This window comes from Arvicanthis niloticus, chromosome 10 (assembly GCF_011762505.2).
Source record: "Arvicanthis niloticus isolate mArvNil1 chromosome 10, mArvNil1.pat.X, whole genome shotgun sequence".
NCBI classification, from domain to species: domain Eukaryota; kingdom Metazoa; phylum Chordata; class Mammalia; order Rodentia; family Muridae; genus Arvicanthis; species Arvicanthis niloticus.
In genome coordinates this window covers 17,190,984-17,212,583 of record NC_047667.1, presented here as the reverse complement: position 1 = coordinate 17,212,583, position 21,600 = coordinate 17,190,984, and the positions used below count along the sequence as shown (strand labels likewise).

General features: G+C 37.4%; 1 protein-coding gene across 2 annotated transcripts in view; it reads right to left on the bottom strand.

Annotated features, from left to right (window-relative positions):
- Positions 1 to 21,600, bottom strand: part of Rab3gap1 (RAB3 GTPase activating protein catalytic subunit 1) — a 62,203-nt gene that overhangs the window by 23,040 nt on the left and 17,563 nt on the right. For both annotated transcript variants that reach the window (XM_034512997.2, XM_034512998.2), the window contains exons 6-11: positions 19,791 to 19,910; positions 17,811 to 17,976; positions 11,836 to 11,935; positions 6,729 to 6,810; positions 4,255 to 4,323; positions 2,899 to 2,972 (exon numbers count right to left, since the gene is read on the bottom strand). In XM_034512997.2, the coding sequence (XP_034368888.1) occupies positions 2,899 to 2,972; positions 4,255 to 4,323; positions 6,729 to 6,810; positions 11,836 to 11,935; positions 17,811 to 17,976; positions 19,791 to 19,910 (611 nt within the window). The remainder of the gene's footprint in view (positions 1 to 2,898; positions 2,973 to 4,254; positions 4,324 to 6,728; positions 6,811 to 11,835; positions 11,936 to 17,810; positions 17,977 to 19,790; positions 19,911 to 21,600) is intronic.

The window sequence follows — 21,600 nt, the reverse complement described above, 5'->3', positions numbered from 1 at the left end:
TGGAGCTCTTGAGTTTGAGGACAACCTGGTCTACAGAGCAAGTTCCAGGGCAGCCAGGGCTACATGGAGAAACCTTGTCTTAATTTTTCTCTGAGGAAGACAAAACTAACCCTATTTCAGAAGTGATCTTGGTTTTTTTTTTCCATCTGGGGACATAGAAGAGTCTTCTTCTCTGTATTCCTCCTGTTTGGGATACATGCTTTCCCCTGAGCTCACTAGCTTATTCCCAGTCTCAAGAACGCTTTCTCTCTCAATAAGATGCTTCTATATTCCTATTTCTAAAACAAAAAATTCCTTCTAGAATGAATGAAAATAAAATACATTTCATACTATTAAACTTTCAGTGAAACTGAAGGTTTCACTGTTACCAATATCATTAAATTATAAAATTTATAATATAATTATCATTATATTATAATGATAATTTATAATTATATAAAATATAAAATTATAAATTATCATTAAATCATAAAAGTAACAATATTACTATACATCATTCTTTCCTGTTACCCTATAATTCTGAAACAATGAAAAACACATATTAAAAATAAGCTGTAAAGATGTTCAGAGAGGATGAAGAAATCATATAATGTGAAGCTATTACATCTTTGGTTGCATATTAGTGATGTAAAGATGAAATTTCCTATGTTTTCAAGAGCTGCAGAGTTAAGCTTGGTATTGACAGGATGGCCCAGTGGGGTCAGCCTCACAGCCACACATGGTAAAAGGAACCAATTCCCTCAAGTTGTCCTCTGTCCCCATAGAAGCTATGGTACATGAATGTCTTATCTCCCCAAGTAAATATAATAAAAAACATTTTTAATAAAAAAAAATTATACATAGCAGGCAGGCCATGACCTCACTGTCACTGCCCTTAGCACCCACATCCTGAGACTCCAGGAAGCTACCCATGGAACCATGACTGTCTCTCCCACAAAGCTTTTCACTGGGAGGTTAGGAGAAGGATTGTTGTCTTCCCTCGGTCAACTTCTTTCAGCTATGATCATGTGTGGCAGTGCCCCCTGTAATCCCAGCATTTGGGAGCTAGAGGAGAAAGGATGGGGCATTCAAGGTCATCCTCAACTTACACAATAAACTGAAGACCAGCTTGGATAACATAAGAGAGTGACTCCAAAAAAAGGGGGGGGGGGGAAAGGTATGTTTACACCAATAAATTTAACAAGTTTAACAAGAATTTTCAGTACCAAAATACAATAAAAAGTGTACATTTAAGTTTTAGAATTTACCAATATTTCTTTATTTCTTTTCCAGAAATGTAGAAAATTCTAGTAATTTTGTCATTAAAAACTATACAAAGAGGTGGAGTGAGATCATGAAACAGTAACTTAATATTAGAATGCTTCTTAAGTTCTTACAAAAACCAGATCAAATGAAGAAAAACAAGGTATTAGGAGGTCATCTAGTAGGTAAATTTGCCAATGTAATGTATCAATTATTATACAACACACACACTGCACTTTCTATGAAGAGGACATTGGTAAGTGTGACACGCATACAGATGGTTACTTTGCTTCATCACCCTAACATCCTGTGAGGTGTGTTTCACTGACAAGGCTACTACTTTGAGAGCTTAGGATGTGGGTTTGTTCAGCCTGCATTGCTGACAATGCTGTCTCTCTAAGGTCCCAAACAAATTCACCAAAGGCAGAAGAACATTTTCTCCACTATCAGGTGCCATACGGGCCAAGTGCTAACTGACATGTGATGAGCAACACATAATGAATAATTAAGAGCTAAACAAAGTAGTCTGGAGAGATGGCTCAGAGGTTAAGAGCACTGACTGTTCATTCACAGGTCCTGAGTTCAATTCCCAGCAACCACATGGTGGCTCACAACCATCTGTAATGGGATCTGATGCCCTTTTGTGGTGTATCTAAAGACAGCAACAGTGTACTCACATACATGAAATAAATCTTTAAAAAAAGGCCAGGCGGTGGTGGCGCACGCCTTTAATCCCAGCACTTGGGAGGCAGAGGCAGGCGGATTTCTGAGTTCGAGGCCAGCCTGGTCTACAGAGTGAGTATCAGGACAGCTAGGACTACACAGAGAAACCCTATCTCGAAAAAAAAACAAAAAAAAAAAAAAAAATCTTTTAAAAAAAGAGCTAAACAAAAAAGTATGAAACTCTGAAAGAATTAAAAAATATTAGATTTAAAAACAGCAGCTAAGAGCACTGACTGCTCTTCCAGAGGTTCAATTCCCAGCAACCACATGGTGGCTCACAACCATCTATAATGGGATCTGATGCCCTCTTCTGATATGTCTGAAGACAGCTGCAGTGTACTCATATCAATAATATAAATAAATCTTTTTTAAAAATAGAATTAAAAAATACTTTGAAGAAACATCACTGTCATTAGTAAGTACTATTTTATTTTACTAACCACCAGTTGAATGCAATGTCAGGTGATACAGAGTAAAGGTAGGAGTGACTAAATAGAAGAAATGAAGAAAACATCTTCATGTGTACTCAGTGTAAGAAGGAAGATAAGGAAAAGCTATGGGTTTCAGAAGACCTGGCAAGATAAGCCTGAAAAAAGGAAAGAGAAGCACATGTCGTTAATCTCAGCAACCAAACCCTAAGACAAAGGGTTCAACTGAAGATGCAGACTGTGCCAGGAAAAGGTGACATAGTGACATGAGAAAAGCAAAACAAGAGGTGAGAACGCTGCAGAGAATGCTGAAGTACAGATTCATTAAAGGGAAGAAATCCTGCTATTGCTTGTTAATAAAAGATTCACTATATTTGTTAAATACTTTTTCGATAACACATTAACCGAGGAGGTCATAAAAATGTAAAATAGCATTCTGAATAGGTGAAATGTATTTCGCATTCCAATTTGGAAATTTTCAGAAAAGGAACAGAGAGTACCTTACCTAGTAAACACTGGGGGTTATCAGCTTTTCGAACTCTAACCGACCAATGGGGAGCTTGAACAGGATCCAAATCACTAGAACACAGTAAGACAGTAATTATGAGTAATAAACATGTCTACAATGCAGTGGAATGAAGTTCGGTGGAGTGGCACACATCTGTAATCAATGGACTACCAAGATCAAAACAAAATTTAAAATTATAAAAGCCATGAGATGTGCACCCAAAACCAAGTGAGACAAATATATTTTTTAAATACAATAAAAAATAAGAAACAAGTATGCACAATTATCTTTTTTTAGATAGTTTATTTTTCCAGCCCCTATATAATCACTTAAGCAAACTGTTTTTAATTTAATATCACTATTAATGAAAACAGAGACTATAAACCTTGGACGAAACCAAAAGCATTCTGCTTCCTAAAGAATACTACAGAGGATCTATTCAATGATGTATTATGCATAATTATTTTTAAAATTCATGACCAGCAAGATGGCAGGTAAAGGTACTTGCCACCAAACCTGACCCCCTGATGTCAATCTCCAGGAAGGACCCATACAGTAAGAGGAGACAGCCCTCAGTTACTCTGTTTTCCACACATGGACCACGACACACAAACACCACAAAAGGCATAAGATACTAAAAGAATAAAGCAAATTGATAAATAAACATTAACTTTAAAAACATCTACACTAAGGTTTAACAGGCTTTTTAAAACTATGTCTTTATTTCCCTACTTGCACTAAATTCCCTAAGTGAGGACATGCATGTTATTACTTTTACCATCCACAAATAAAGTGACTTTCCTTTAACTGTAAAAAGACAACATGTCTGTTTCTCACCATTCCACACACAGAATAAGAAGGATCTAATGCTTTTTTCTTTCAGTGAACTCCAAGCTTACAGACAAGTTGTGAGCTGCCATTTAGGTACTGAGAATTGAAGGTAGGTCCTCTGGAAGAGCAGCTAATGCTCTTAATCACCACTCCAGCCTGCTCACCACTTCAAATTACTGCATTTTGTGAAATAATTGGGGCGGGGGGCGGGGGGGAGAGGAGGTGAGGGTGTCAAGCTTAGGGTCTTCCACATACTGAGCAAGTACTCTACCACTGAGCTATACTCCCACCCCTACAATGATTCTTAGACGCTAAGAAAAGTTCAAGAGAATTACTCACTAAAGGGTAGAGATTAGATTTAAATAGTGTACTCCCCTGAAATAAGGATCACCTTCCCAAAGTGGCATCTTAAAAACTCATCACAAATACACATGAACAAGTTTAAACGTTTTTTTTTTAAAAATAAAACTTTGTACTAAGCACTTGGTTAATTTATAGGAATGAAGTTCTTAACATACTTACGAATAAACATCATTGTCTATAATGATCCCTTCTGTCAAATGAGGCCACGTGGTTGCCAAGTGGAGTTCACTACAATTAAAAAACAAAAAAATTAAACCTGTAAAATGCGCTCAGAATGTTTAATTCTGTAATATGTCCTCTGATCCAGTAATTCTATTTCTAGAAATGTATCCTGAGAAAGCAATGCATGTAAAGTGATGTGTGTAATGGTTGCTAGGGGAGGGAGACACTTTCTTCACTGGCATAGCCCCGGTGAGTTGCTCATACTGTTGTAAATAATCCTTCACCTACATCCGCACCTATGTTCCTGTAAGTAACTCAAGAGTCACCAAAAGATAAGAGAAAAGTAGTGAGGGGTACTGTGGTGGTTGGAATGAAATGTCCCCCACTGGCTCACAGGGAATGATGTTACTGTGCCCTTGTTGGGAGTAGGTGTGGCCTAGTTGGAAGAAGAATTTGGTGGGCTTTAAGGATTCAGACACTCAAGTCAGGCCTAGTGTCACTCTCTCTTCCTGCTGCCTGCTGAGCCACATGTAGAACTCTCAAATATCTCTCCAGCATCATGTCTGCCTGCACACCGACATGTTTCCCACCCTGATAACAGCTAAACCTCTAAACTATAAGCCAGCTCCAATTAAATGTTGTCCTTTATAAGAGTTGCCATAGTCATGGTGTCTCTTCACAGCAATAAAACCCTAACTAAGGTACTAACTAGGAAGAAAGGAGATCCTCATGCATGAATCTATAAAACCCATATGTATAATTAATATGTGCTAATAAACTTTAAGAACATTTAAAAAGTAGTGCTATGTATAATAAACTAAAAACAACTAGTTTAAAAAAGGAAAGCATAGCCATATGAAATTGTCTTATAGATATAAAATGTTACATTATATAGTAAAAAAAAATAAGTAAAATATCCATTAACTGAATGGATAAACAGAATGTGTTATGTCGTAAGCATAAAGGATAACCACATAATGGCATATTAGAAAGAATTTCTTTTTAAAACTGCTTGTAACACAGATGGGCTTCAATTACCCTTCCCTCATCTCCACACCCGGGCCTACCTCCACACCTGGCCCCAAGCCAGCTTGTTCACTAGTAGCCATGGCAGGCTAAGTGGCTTTTTTTCCTTTCCTACTCTTCCCTCCACCTGCTGCCATCTCAACACCCACAGATCAAGCTACAAACCCAAAGCCCTAGAGCCTACTCTGTGTGTGAGCCACTTTGGCCTGGTGAATTGCTCCTTCACTCTCCCATCCCATCCTTCCCTTCATATACATAGGCCTAGCCCCAGAATCCTGGTTCAGGAGCCATCTTTGCCTGGGTCAATTAAAACAGCTTATGCCCCAGCTCTACCCACTTAGCTCCAGTCACACCACTCAGCACTGGCCCAGTCTAAAGCAGGCCAGATCCTCACACCAGACACACAACAAAAGAAAGAAGTCTACATGCCCAGGTAACATCACAAAAATAAAAACAAAATGAATGGCCAAGACAGGATTTTTTTCCCATGAAATTCTAGTCCAACAAAAATGTTTCTTAATAAGAATTACCGCTAGAGAGTTGGCACAGTGGTTAAAAGCACTGGCTGCTCTTCCAGAGGTCCTGAGTTCAATTCCCAGCAACCACATGGTGGCTCACAACCATCTGTAATGGGGTCTGTTACTCTCTTCTGGTCTGTCTGAAGACAGCTACAGTGTACTTATATACATAAAATAAATAAATCTTTAAAAAAAAAAAAAAAAGGGGGGGTAGAGAAAAAAAGAATTACCTAGATAAACCCCAGGATACAACTTAAAAGAATGATCATGAACTTTACAACAGAATTTAAGAAGTTTGAAAGACATGATCAATCAATCACACACAAATAATATAAATTTTAAAGGAACAGCTTCTCTCCGAGGTATTTAAAATGTTTTAGATTTATACAGTGATAATGTCTGCATAAAGCTCTAATAAAAACCACCACACTATTCACTGTGAAGTGCTGAACTTCATAGTAGATGAATTTTCTCAACTTTGAAACCAAATCCTATTATAGCGATGAGCTGGAAACCTTGTCAAACAAAAGCCAAAGAGCAAATATTTGGCTTTGGGAGCCATGTACAATCTGTTATATTCTTCTGAGTGTATTTTTATACATACTTTTAAAATATATAAACTACTATGAGCCACAAAGAAACAGACACTGGCCATATCTGGCCCACAAGCCACAGACTCTGTGCTGGGACTGAACCCATGCCATGCAGCCACTTCACCCCTAAGCTAAAACCCCAACCCCACAACTTGCCAAACCTTAAGAAGAGTATTAATTTGGGAAGTTCTCATGTGATGTTATAAACTAAAGAGAGCAAGTATAGTTATTTCCAACATTACTTCAACACCCTGCAGTGTCATACAACAAACTTCAATATAAACTTTAAAAGCAAAATAATCCTGTAATTTAAGTGACAGGCTGAAATTCTCACCTGATAGGATCTTCACAGGCACCGAACGGCAACTTGCCGAACTCCAGGCCTCCAACTTCTCCTCCCACAAGGGCATCTATATCTAAATAAGGGGAAAACATATTCCTTGATTTGATAAAAAGTACATAAAGCACTACAGTGAATTCCAAGCTAGCCAGGACAATAGAGTGAGATCTTGCCTAGTTCTGTTAAACCTTTCAGAAGGTGATAGCTCTGAGGTGCCTGTGACTGCAGACAGCAAGTTAGGCATGAGCTAGCACATGCAGCAAGACCTCTGAGAATGAGAGCCACACTTCTGAGCATCCACTGTTTCAAGTCGAACCATCCAGTGTAAATTTTACTCTTGTGAAATATTTCTCAACTACTAAAGAAAGAAATAATCCTGTACTTTTCTCCTTTTTCTAAGAGTATGATTAATAAAATCTAAAAGGAACGGTTATCTAAGAACTAAGAAATTTAATCATCAACTTATCAGTTTTGAGGTCAAAAATTTCTGATTAACAAATTACCAATTTGCCATTATTAGTAGTAAAATTCTCTGCAGACCATAAATGAAATACTGAAATTCAGGAAGAACCTCTTTTCCAATATGAATGGTCTCTCCATGGGAGGAATGCAGAAAAAGTGTCACTGAACCCTTAGTTCCATCCTTGAGAAACTAATACTTCTAGGACATTAAAAGGATTTCTCTCCCTGAAATAATATATATGGAGGTATTTAATTAATATTATACTAGAAATTCATAAATTTAAAGTCTATTGTTGAATTACAAACATCTCCCAGATTTGTTTAAATCAATATTTGACAACTTATGCCCTAAGTTACTAAAAATAGTCATTAAATGTTACTAAATTACAATAATTCTTCAATCAATTCATTCTATTTTACAACTTAAAGAATGCTTACAAAACCAAAGATCATGTGATTAGTTTTACAAAATGCATACCTTTAAGAGCTTCAAACTTTACATGCATTCTCATAAACTGATACATTAAAAATAATTAGCAAAACGATAGTACAGAAGTTCTAATTAAAAGTTGATGAGTAACACTCTGGGTGAGAGAACCAGGAAGCTGGAGTTGTCTAATACATGAAGGCAGACTTGATCAACTAGGTAACCATGTAACATCAGCCGTCCTGAGTCTTACATTTTCTGAGAAATGCAACAACATTTATATATCACAGAAAATAAACAGAATTAAGCGGGGCTGGAGAGATGGCTCAGTGGTTAACAGCAGTCACTGCTCTTCCGAATGTGGCAAGTTCATGCCAGCACCCACACAGCAGCTCACAACTGGCTGATTCCATCTTCTGGTGTGCAGATAAAATTATCCATACACATAAAAACATAAATAAATACATCCTTTTTAAAAAATTAAACAGAAGATAAAAATGCCAAGTGTAGTATCTGGCTCATAATTCCTGCTGGCCTCTCTCTCTCTTAGAAGAGAAAATGCTGAGTTTATATAGACTCCAGCCTACTAAGGAATGTTAATATTTTTATCCACATTTTTAAAAATCTGGCAACAGAACATCACCAAACACCTTATTAGCAATGAGAATTACAATGTAAGAATCTGGCCCTTGGACTTCTTAAGATCATTAGTGACTTCAACACCTTGGAACTGGGCAGTTAGGATTAAATCACATATACTAAGTATATATACTCTGTCACTGGGATACACACCAAGGTTCTATCTTGGCAAAGGTTTGAAACTTATTAACAGAGTAGCCTTGGGGAAAAGGAGAAGAATGGAAACTTGTCAGTAGCAGATTAAAAACCAGGCAGTGGTACTGCTGTCTGGAAACCAAAGGCTTTTCTCTTACCTCCCCTTTGCTGTGGTTCAGATGTACCTCTTTCATTGTACATTAGAGTTCTAAGTGGTACACATAACTACCAAAAGCTGACTATGTACAATAGTAATTCCAGTATTACCTCTAACCCAGCAATTATTCTCAACATTATAGCCAAAGAGCTGGAACAAAATAAAGCATGAAAAATACTATTTTGGTTATCTCTGGAAACAGTACACTAAAAAATGTTTTTAAGCTAGATGTTTATTGATATATGGGTGTGGTGGCTTTTAGTTAACCCTTAGCATTTGGGAGCTGAGGCAGGACTGTAATAAGTTCAATGCCACTGTGGGCTATAAAAAGTCAGTACCGAGCCAGCCAGAAACTCACAGTAAGAGCCTATCTCAAAAAAAAAAAAAAAAAAAAGAGGAAGGGGTCTTCTAGTTATTTACAAGTCTGTATTTATTTCATTTCTTATTACATGTATTTCAGATACAAATACACTCATAGACCTGGCTTACAGAAGACTGTGTCTTTTAAAATGGAGTAGAGATGAAATGATAGATAGCCCAGTAAGCAGTGTGCTTGCTATGCCCACATAAGGACATTAGTTTGGATTTCCCAACACAGACATAAAAGCTGGGTACAATGACAAACACTTGTAACCCCAACTAGAGGGTGAAGACAGGCAAATCCTGAGGACTTGCAGGCCATCCAGTCTAGTCAAAATCCTAAGTTCCAGGTTCAGTGAGAAGACAAAATGAAGAAGGGCTGCCTGGGGAGTGAGTGCATGGTGTGGACCTGAGGGTCCTTCACCCTCAACAGGAAGGACTGCAGAGTGGGTCTCCAAGAGGGTTATTTCAGAGCCCAGACCCAGAACACCCATGCAGGTCCACTACAACTGGAAGAAGGAATGTGAAGCTGACTGCAGATCCAAGTTTGAGAGCTGTGGGTCATGTGAAAGCAGCACAGGTTCCAAGTCCCACAAGGCACCCCAAGAAGGCTTCGTACAATGCCCAATACTAGTAGACCATCTGCATGAACAAGCCCTGCACCTACAAGACCAAAGCCAAGAAAGTGAAAGCCAAGGGCTGAGGCCAGGCCAGGATGCCAGACAGGCCCTGGCCTTCCAGGGGGCCCTAGTAGGAGCCTCCACCAACCCCGAGTAATATAAAAGCCATCAATGCCTTTGGTCTTCTTATCAACTTTACCAAATATGCTCTGCCTCAGCCCTCTCATGGCCAATAGCAATAGCCCAAAGTTGACAGGAAAAAAAAAGTTCTGGGGAAGTTTGAGCCTTCCCACAGAGGGAATTAACTATCAGCACCCCCATTTGTTCTTTCCCATTCTGGTATTTGTTACTAAGAAATTAGTAAAATGTACTTCTAATCAATCAATCAATCAATCAATCAATGTGGGGAATGAAAGAGGAAGATATCTAACATTGATCTCTGACCTTAACCTCTATGCACACCACTCATATGGCATGCGTGTACACATACACACACAAATACACAAATAAATATAAATAAATAAAATTCAAAATAATCTATTATATGCAACTATACTAGGAATCTAGTCTGCATACCACAAAAATACCTGTTATATTCACAACAGCTCAGATATGGACCATCCTTGATGTCCACTAACAGATGAATAGATGAAGGAAATATGATATGTATATACACTATGGAGTTTGCTTGTGTCATTAAAAAAATTATGTCATTTCCAGGAAAGTGAGTCAGCATGTTAAACAAAAATCAGACTGACCCAGAAAAACAAATGTGTTCTCTATATTTAGGGGTGTACACACACAAATGCATGTGTGTGTGTGTGTGTGTGTGTGTGCGCGTGTGTGTGTGTATATAGGATGTATGTATCTTTGCAAGGATGAAGAGTCTAAAGGAAGAAAGCAAATAAGAGACAGTAATGGGGAGATGAGACAAAGATTGTTTTCTCCCATATCAGCATATGTATGCACATATTTGATGACTTAAATGAATATTTCTTTATGAAACATCACTTTGTACAATGCATATATGATAATAAGAAGTTTTAAAAAGAGGGTCAGGCATGGCGGCACATTCCTTTCATCACAGAGGCAGAGACAGGAGAATCTCTGAGTTCAAGGGCAGCCTGGTTTACATAGTGAGCTCCAAGACAAGCCAGGACTACAAAAACAAAACAAAAGTATTTTAAAGGAAATATAGACATTATTTCAGAAAGAAAATGGATGACAAAAAGAATACTGTGGGTCTGGCAAGACAGTTTAGCAAGTAAAGGTGCCTGCCACCAAGCTTGACAACCTGAGTTCCATCTCCTGAACCTACATGGGAAAAAAGAACTAACTCTCACAAGTTGTCCTGTGACTTCCTCTGATGTTACACACCATGGCACATACATATACACACAACATTAAATAAGTGGTTATTAAAAGAAGTACTATGAACAATTAATTATATCCAACAAAGCAAGCAGGAAAAAAACCAAATCAAACAAAAACCTCAATTAGGTTCTAAGTCCCTCAGGCTGAGCTTTTCTAGAAGTTAGGTGATACCTTGTTCATATCTGAGTCCTTGGCATAGCCTGGGATACAACTGGCTAATAATTAATGACTCTTGAATTGATAACTTATCAATGACTAAGCATGAATCTAATGACATTTTACTAAGTCCATATTAAATATTCTCCAATCTTCTTCCATAAGACTATATACAATCTTAATTTTCTTCTTTTCCCAATACTCTAAGGCAGTGGTTCGCAATCCTCCTAATGCTATGACCATACAGTCCCTCATACTGTGGTGGCCCCCAACCATGAGATTATTTTCATTGCTAAATTCATATCTGTAATTTTGCTACTGTTATGAATCATAATGTAAATATCTGTGTTTTCTGATGGTATTAGGTGACCCCGTGAAAGGCCTGTTCATCCCTCAAAGGGGTCACAACCCACTGCTGCCCTAAGGTTTCTACATTACTGTTTTCAGCTAATGAGGATGGCTTCTCTGACATTCTAAACATGGGTATTTTAATCATTCACTATATGGTAATGCACACAATGTTCTATCACAGGGGTTGCTTTATAAAATCATATCAGCTTTCACAGTTAGACTGTCAAATATGAAATAGCACGGTCTCTAAAACATGAGAGCTTTTTTTCAGGAGAAAAAAATTACACAGACAACAAAATCAGCAATTACATTTGAAAGAGTATAGATATTTCTAGTATGAAACACCATTAGATAATTTCTTAATACATTTTCTTTTCAATCTATATTTAATAGGTTAAACAGAGTTCCAAATGTTCTCACCTGGAGGCTGCTGAGGCCAGAAGTACTGCTGCCAGTCCTGAAGCACATATGTGAACCGAATAGCAATGCTAACTGGGGGCAGCGGAGTTAAGGGACAGCCCTGGAAACACACGCAAAGACAGCGCATGTGAATGCTTTAGCCTGCACTCTAAAAACTTCAGCAACAGCTTTCAAATTTATGGAATACTACCCTTGAGAAACTAGAATTTAAGTTTACAGTTTCAAACAATAGTGTATAGAGTCAAACCATAAAGAGAAAAACGAGACTGACTAGTAGTGTATAGTTTAGAAAACCAAGAAGGAAGATACTAGCTGAGCATGGTACATGCCTTTAATCCGAGAGAGAGAGAGAGAGGGAGAGAGAGAGAGAGAGAGAGAGAGAGAGACAGAGACAGAGACAGAGACAGAGAGACAGACAGGACAGTGAGAGCTTTTTGAGTTCAAGGTCTGACTTGTCTATACAGCAAGTTCCAAGCCAGCTGCACAGTTATACATGCCTCAAATAAAATTTTTGGAAAGGAAAAAAACTGCAATCCCAACTGACACATTTATAATGCAACCTGTGCAACCTAAGCCTCAGAGGGCATCACCGAAAGGGGATGGAAAGATTTTAAGAGTCAGATCTTAACTTTTAATGTCTGTGTGCACATAAGAATGGGATTGTAGGAATAGGTACAGCCTATGAAACTGAATAGGGAACTATGAGTGGGTATCAAGGGGGGTTGAGAAAAGGGAAGGACAACATGTCACATGACATTCAAGTGGAAAGGGGCAACTGGGGGTAGGAGAGCACAAGGAAGGGGAGAAGTAGTAGAGACAAAAGCATCACAACGAAGAGTAACTTTTTTAAAGCTAATAAACCTTTTTATGGAAAGAAAAAAGGAGGAAGAAACTACAGAAAGAAATAGCACTGGCAATTTTTTAAAACCTTGTTTTAAAAACTGGAAAAGCAAACTCCAGGAAGTGTCACTATTATTTGACTGTGTATTTGAAGAGCAAGAGATCTCTTTAATTTCTGCATATTTTTCCACAAATATTTTCTCTAGTGAGAAAGTTATGTATATTAAAAAAAAATTAAGCTGCTGTATTCGCACAGTCCCGGGGCATTCCAGCCCAGCCTAGGCAATACAGTGAGACTGAATGTCTAAATCCAAAGAAATACACATAAGGTCTAAAAGCAATGCCAGGGAACAAATTACCTGAAAATAAAGTGCTTAAACTACCACCAGAAAAGAAAATATATATCCCACTAATGAAGTGATCTTCAACTGTGTTACAAAGCACAGCTGGGTGTTTGTGCTGCCTGCATGCATGTCTGCGAGCCATGTGCGTTTAGTACTCAAGGAGATTGAAGAGGGCTCAGTTTCTCTGGAACTGCAGTTACAGGTAGTTCTAAGCCTCTACACACACACGTGTGTGTGTGTGTGTGTGTGTGTGTGTGTGTGTGTGTGTGTGTGTGTAATCAAATCTGGGTCTTCTATAAGAGTAGGGGGCAGCGATGTTAACTGCTGAACCATCTCTCCAGCCCCTATACTTTTTTACCATCCATTTCAGACACTGAATGTCATAGAGAATTATATACTTTTTAGAGCTTATCAATACATTTAGAGAAATGGTGTCTTTTAAGTAATATGGAAATCAAAAATCAGGTGTAATATTTAAACATGATTACTCATACAAAATAGATTATATTAAATAAATCAACAAAAGAACACTCAGAATTATCCATAAGAACACTATAGCAATAATAAAAATTCTATGGCCCTGCCTTCTCTCCCATTAAGTAGAACAAGATTAAAACAGGTTCAGGAGTCACATAAGGACACACATGTGTTAAGCACAGGTTTGATATTGTTCCCTTGAATACTATACCCCTGAGGAACAAAGCTATAGAATCATTTAGCTCAGAAGCAGCCCATATACATGTCACCGGTAATATAGGATAAACAAAAACTCATTTGAAAGTCTAACTACAAGGTGGGTATGATGAGAAACAAATTCAAATCCCAGTCTACTATGCCCTAGAAAAGAACAGTATGATTCTGGTTGGTTTTTTTTCTTTTCTTTTTTTTTCTTTTTTAGGCCCAGTATCAAATGAGGTAGAAGTGGCAGTTCAGTCATTCTGACAGATAACTTCTGCCCCAGTCCCAAAGCAATACAGATAAATGTAGACTGAGGTATCTGAAAAGACTAAGGATCAAACATGGCACAGATGTTTGTAGATCCTAGAGCAGGCATTCTGAAAAAACTTGGGATACTTTATTGTTAAAAAAAAAAACCTTCAAACAATCAATCTTGCTCCTTTTAAGAAATATTAATGAACATTTTCAGATATTTTTGTCTTTCCTCTGTATAACTCAAGCTTTCTCTTTGGAAACCTCTATTGTAAAGATACTGTCTTGATGTGTGAAACCTAACTTACATATACACCACAAGAATGTGAATGTGTGTGCATCTGCATGCACACATACAAAATAAGTGTGATAAAAAATATATGTTTAAATAAAATAAATGTAAGGTACCAAAGTCTTGGGCACACCAAGGGCATATCATACCTTTCCACAGAAATCAGAGTTAGCAAGGCACATTAGCCATATGCCTGAAAAGTAACTGTGAGGGGAAACCTGTCATTCTCACAGCGTGAGCAAAGAAACTCAAATTCCAAGATCATATAGACAACACTTCCAGTATCAACAGAGCAATAAAGCACTGCTTTAAGATCTGGTTCTACAATGCTCTATAGACAGCAACCATGAGTTTGTAAAACTAACATGCACGATGTCTAGAAAAGTTAAAATTTCAAAATAAAACTTAATTTCAAAAAATTTGTTTATTTTATTTTCTGTGTGCCTGGTGCCTGTAAAGGTCAGAATGAAGGTGTCAGATCCCCTAGAACTGGTGTTACAGATAGTTATGAGCCAAAATGTAGGTCCTAGAAATTAAACTCAGGTTCTCTGAGAGCAGCCAATGCTCTTAACCATGGAGCCACCTCTCTGGGCCCAAAACTTTTATTAAAAAGAATAGGCAAAAAGTATAGTTCTAAAACAAACACCCAAATTAGCTCTTAAATTATAAAACCATGATTTTAAGGACTATGAAAGAACTAAGAATATTAACATTGAAAAGGAAAACACTGAGAAGGTTCAGACATTAGAAGTATGGTGGAAGAGATTTAAACTTGTACTTTACATGATAGCAAATACCAAAACTGGGCCATCAACAGGAGTCCTTTCCTAAAAGTTAGCATTCTGTGGAATGAAATCAGCTACTCTAACAACAGGTAACATCTAAAGGATAACTTTATAAAGATGTGGATAGCTTTAACTATGCAGAAAACTTTATAGTACCCAAAGTAATTATCAACTACCTTAAATTCAATTTTCTCAGATCAATTTTGAGAGAAGCCTACCATCAAGAGTCCTGTAAAATTCTGAAAGACTGAGAGGTGACATGGTAAAGTAACAATACTTCTCATTTAAAAATACAACTATTGACAGCCAAATTTAAGTTAGGTTTCACACATCAAGACAGTATCTTTACAATAGAAGTTTCCAAAGAGAAAGGTTGAGCTTTACAGAGGAAAGACAAAAATATCTGAAAATGTTCATTATTATTTCTTAAAAGGACTAAGATTGTTAAGTTTTTTTACAATAAAGTTTTAGTTACCAAAAGAAAGAAAGAAAGAAATTACTTCTGATCATTAAAAAAGAAACAAGGAGCCAGGCATGGTGAGGCATGCCTTTAATCCCAACACTTGAGAGGCAGAGATAGGCAGATCTCTGTGAGTTCAAGGCAAGACAGGTCTACAAAGCAAACCCAAGACAGCAGGGCTACATGGAGAAATTCTGTCTTGGAAAAACTAAAAAAGAAGGAATAAGGTTAGCAATATTGGCATCAGACCACAAATTTCACAAAATGCTAAATTCTTTTTTTTAAACACTTCTGATGTTTAAAAAAAAGAAAAGAAAATGAAGAAAAAACAACACAAAGCTGAGCTGTTCAAAAAATTCCCCCATATTATATATAGAATTAGACGCCGGGCAGTGGTGGTGCATGCTTTTAATCCCAGCACTTGGGAGGCAGAGGCAGAAGGATTTCTGAGTTTGAGGCTAGCCTGGTCTACAGAGTGAGTTCCAGGACAGCCAAGGCTATACAGAGAAACCCTGTCTCGAAAAACCAAAAAAAAAAAAAAAAAAAAAAAAAAAAGAATTAGACAGTGTGGGTTTCAAAGCCCGGAAGACTTAGGAAAAGAAAGTTACTACATACATCAAATGTTTCCAAGGCCATTTTTAATTGAGACAGTCACAAGAAATTATGTTAAAAAAAAATAAATGATAAAAGAAAGACTTAACCTTAAAATTCCTATCCTGTGTTTCAAATGGATTTGTGTGTTTAGCTGGCCAGGCAGGCTGCCTCCTTCCAAGCTCCCTCCCTCCTTCAATTCTTCCATTCTTCCTTTTTATAGTACTGGGAATGTTCTTAGTTACTGTTCTCTTGCTGTGAAGAGACACCATCGACTAAGGCAACTTACAAAGCGAGGCAAGTAACTGGGGTTTGCTTACCGTTCCAGAGGGTTAGTCTGTGAACATCATGGCAGGGAAGCATGTGGCACTGGAGCGCTAGCCATGGCTGAGAGCTCTACATTTGCTGAAAGCAGGCAGCAGGCAGAGAATGGAAAAAGACACTTGGCCTGGCATGGGCTTTTAAAACCTCAAAGCCGACCTCCAGTGACACACCTCCTCCAACAAGACATCTCCTAATTCTTCTCAAACAGCTGCATTAACTGGGGACCAAGCATTCAAACATAAGAGCCTGGGGGGGGGGGCTATTCTCATTCAAACCACCACAGGATGAAAGGTCTCATGCCAACCTTCCTTTCTGACCTTTCAGTACTGGAGATAGAACAAGAATCTCATGCATGCCAGGCAAGCTTTCTACTACACTAAGCCAGATCTCTGCTCCCATGTTTTTCTAATCAAATTCTAATCCTAACAAACAATACCTATTTAAAAAGAGAAATTCCTTTTTAAAATAGTAAAATGTTTAGGAAAGTTGGAAAATGAATATAATCAACACCCACATGACTTTTGCCAAGTTCTGTGGCCCAGAATCCTCCCCTCTACATGTGGATTTTTTTTCCTGACCCTTTAAAATTTGTAATCAAGGTAGTTCACGTTTCAGTACCTTAGCAACTACTTAAGAAGAAGGATGTTTTCCTATGCAGCCGTAACGATTAACATTAGAAGTTTACTGTCAACACTATTTTAAATACTCAGTACATATTAAAACTATCCCAACAATACTAAATCAGATCTTTCCTGTCCTGCTTTGATCAAGTAAAAACCACTCACTGCATGTGGCAGTCACCTCTCATTCATCTTTAATGTAAACAGCTACAGCTTTTATTTTCATGAGTCCAGATCAATTACTTTGTTTAAAAGGTTCAACTTTGGAAATAAACGTTTGCTTTTACACATTTTACATTTTTATTTATGTTAAACATCCTGACAGAAGTACTACTCAGAAGAGTCTTTCTCAGTGGATCACACTAAAGAGACATGCAATATCAGTTGGTTGCTTTTTCTTTTCAATTAATTTTTCTTTTCTTTTTATATTTTAAGTTTATTGAGGTTTTGCTGTACGTGTATCTGTGCACCACACATGTGTCTGGTGCCCTCAGAGGTCAGAAAAGGACACTGGAGTCACAAAAGGCTGAAAGCCACCATGTGGGTGCTAGAATGGAGCCCAGGTCCTCTGCAAGAAAAGCTGAGTCATCTCTTCAACACCTCAATGAATTTTTTAACTAATACATAAAATCATAAATTTCATTTACATATGTTAGTTCAGTTTGCTAATCAAGTTTGATTATAATTTATTACATTATTGATATTAAAATTATTCTATATGCTCAAATTACCAAACTGCTACCTTTATCTGTATTTCAAGTAAGATTGACAATACCAATGTCAACTCACAATTTTTGATTTGAAGATGTCCAGCAGGCCTGACAAGTGAGTATACTGATTTGGCACTTTTCGAAGATGAACCATTTCAAAGTCAGTTCGAACACCAGGACCCTGACATTCTCCCATGTACATTCGTCGCCATTTGTGATGTATCTGGACAAACAACGGTACCTGGCTATGGGATAGAGATAAAAAAGGACCAGAAATCAAGCTCACTCATTAAACAGTAACTAATCCTAAACCTCAAAACTGTTCCTGCTATTTTAATTTCAAATAGTTTCAATTTCTACAGGAAGACAACTTTTAAATACAGATTCTCATTTATTACAAAGATACGCTTAGTTTCTCCACTCCTTATCCTAACAAGCTGATGGAGTCTACTAGCACCTTAGCAAGAAGACTTTAAAACCAACTTTGTAGTGAAGAATTTCTTTCTTTCCCATTTAAAGTTAGAGATAATTCTCATTAATCACAGGTCTTTGCTTCTGTAAATCGTCTACTCACTAAAATTGCATCTGTAACCCCCAAAAGAGTATTATCAGCAAGCAGTACAGAGTTATTTGCAGATCTGCAGAGCAGAAATCGATTATGCTTAATGTTTCAGATGAAAAATTAGGTAATGAGGCCCCTTCCTGTTTCAACTCTCAGACTATAAAATGTCCTTTGATGATCTAGGTGGATCTGAAAGCAATGTTCCTAAGAGCCAGAAGGCTGTAATATGTCTTACAGACAGATATGTGTAAAAAATGATTCATTCAAAATGAGTTACAAGCTTTCATGAGTTGGCTGTGAGCTCAATCTCAGTGGATCAACAATACATATTAGTATATAAGAACATAATATGATATCTTTAAACAGAAACATACATAAAACAAAATCATAAAGTACAGAATTAATAAGAATGTGACCAAAAGCTCATGAGAACCCTTAGGAACAATGATTGATATAGGACAACAGCTATGGTGTTTCTAGAACACAAATATGGTGAATTACAGGCTACAAAATACATTCCCAAGTTACAATACTCTGTTGTAAATACAGCTTTGCCAGTTTTTTTATGGGAAGAAATGACTGGAAAGATGGCTCCACCATTGAAGGCTAAGCTTATGCTACCAAAACATAACAAAATTTTAAAAAGTCCAAAATATTCCTTAGGGCACTCTAGTGCATCAATTTGTCCACTATTAAATTTACATTAAGAGTCTCCTGGTCTATCTGATATGCCAAAACAAAACAAAACCACTCAAAGTAGCTGAATGGATAAAGCTAACTTCATGTTCTTAAATACTTATACCTAAGAACAGAGAGTTGCTGAGCATGGTGGCACCCGCCTTTAAATCCAAGCACTCAAGGGAGAAGAGGCAAGCAGACCTATGTGGGTTTGAGGCTGCCCTGCTCAGTGTTCCAGATCACCTAGGCCTACAGAGTGAGACCCTGTCTCAAAATCAAAACAATCCAAAACAAAAAAGAGGAGGGGAGGGGCCACAAAAATACACAAAAGAATTCATTGAAAAGTTAATCCCCTCCCCCCCCAAAAAAAAGAAAAAAAAAGTTAAGCCCAAAATAATGTCTAGTACTATACAAATTTTTAAATCAGACTTTATAGTAAAATTCATCCCTCATTTGAAATATACAAAGAACATTGGATTTTCTTTAGGAAGGACTTCCCAAAGGGTTTTATTAATTATATTCCTTTTGGGGGTCTTGGTTTATTCTTCTCTTGAGACGAGGTTTAATGTACAGTCCAAGCTGGCCTTAAATTTATGATCCTCTTGCCCAGGCCTCTTGAGTGCTGGGATTAAAGACTTGTTCCACCATGCACAGCTCTAATTTCATCCTCACATACCAAATTCTACTATAATGTACAAGGGTAGGAACTAAATTCTTCATTATAGAACAAAAAGCTAACAGTTAATAACCAATTACCTTCCTGAATTATATTACTACAAGTATTTCAACACATTTTCAACATCTGTGAAGTTTACCTACCAGCCAGTGTTTCCCAAAGCAATAGAAATGGAACTAAGGAGGAGGTTACACTTGGATTCACTGAGAACCGCGTCACTGTGTGCAGCGGGAGCGATCACCACAAACTCACGCAGGCCATACCTTCAAGAGAAAATCACCACAGTAAAGACAGCCATTAGGTGAGAAGTATGAGAAGTTTCCATCCAGGAAATTTAAGCCAAATCTGTACTATCAGACTTTTTACTTCCCCCTAGTCCAACCCCGCATTGCAACTGCATGCATATACATTTGAAACTTTATTTTAAAAAAAAAAATCAGGGTGTATATGTGTGTGTGGTTATGCCTGTGCCACAGTGCACATGTGAAGGCCAAAGGATAACTTTCAGAAGTCAGTTCTCTATGAGTGGGCTCCAGGGATTGAATTCAGGTTGTCAGGATTATACCCAAAGCATTTTTACCTGCTGAGCCTGAATTTCTTTTTCCTTTTTCTCCCTGGAGGATTAGGGGTCAGAAGCAGAAGCCCATGCTTGCTAGGTAACTGCTCTACCACTGAGCTAACCCCAGGCCCTGACTTTTCTTTAAGAAGTATTTCCATATTTTTCATCGCCTCTATTCATTAGAAATGAAGTCATTTGTTGAAATTATAGTAACCATTAAATAACAATTTTGTCTTAAAAATTAGCTTACAGGGCTAGTAAGAAGGCTCTTGTTACACAAGCCTCGCAACCTAAGTCCAATCCTCAGAACCCCCATAAAAATAAAAAAGAAAGCTAACTAAACAAAGCTCTCCTCTAACATCCACAAGGACCCCATGGCACAATATACATATACATACATACATACATACATACATGCACACACACACACCCCTCATTACACATATATACAAATAAAACTCCAGTTTACAATATGAAAGAATTAAGTGAATTCTTACCTTAAATTACTGGCAGTACTGTGTCCAGCAATGTAGAAAATAAGCTAGACTACCTGAATGCCAGGGAAATAATTACCAGCCCTGATATACATATACAGTGTTGAGATACGGTCATGAAGTATCTTAAAAGGCTTCTTGTATTCTTTTACTCAAGATACATATTAGACAAGGATTATAACATTATTAGGTATGGTATCTAAAACAATAATATTTTCTCATTTAGTTGCCAAGTCATTAAAGCCACAAATTTGTGTGTCTCTATATGTGTATGAGTGATTTGCCTGGATGTATGTCTATGCACCACATGCATGCCTGGTGCTAACTAACATAGGCCAGAAGAGGGTTTTGAATCCCCTGGAACTGGAGTTTTAGATGTTGTGAGCCACCTGTGGGTGCTGGGAATCAAACCCAGGTCCTCTGGAAGAGCAGCCAGTGCTCTTAACAGCTGAGCTATTGCTCTGGCCCCTGCTGCCTAACTTTTAGAAAATAGTAATAATTTAAGGCCAACTTGATGTTCTCTCTGACCAACAACTCATCTCCTTGATACTCTTAAGTGAATTTTATTTAATCATTTTTAAATAAAGAAAATAATTTTTTGAACAACATTACTCATATCACTTGCCTATTTTAAGTTAGTCTCTGCATGTATAGTCATAAATCCTGGTTTTAATGAACTTTCTCAAGAAATCCCTTGAAATGCAGTATATAAAAACTCTTCTTTACCTTGGCCACCAGATTGGAACTGCTGAGACACAGACTATCTTTCTAATAAATCATCTCATAATTAAAAAAACAAAAACCAAACTAAACAAAAACCTTTTCCTCAAAGTCTAACTCATACTGTTTACTGTTTAGATACTACTGTGACTCTGACACAGTTTGGGTTTCCCCCAAAGA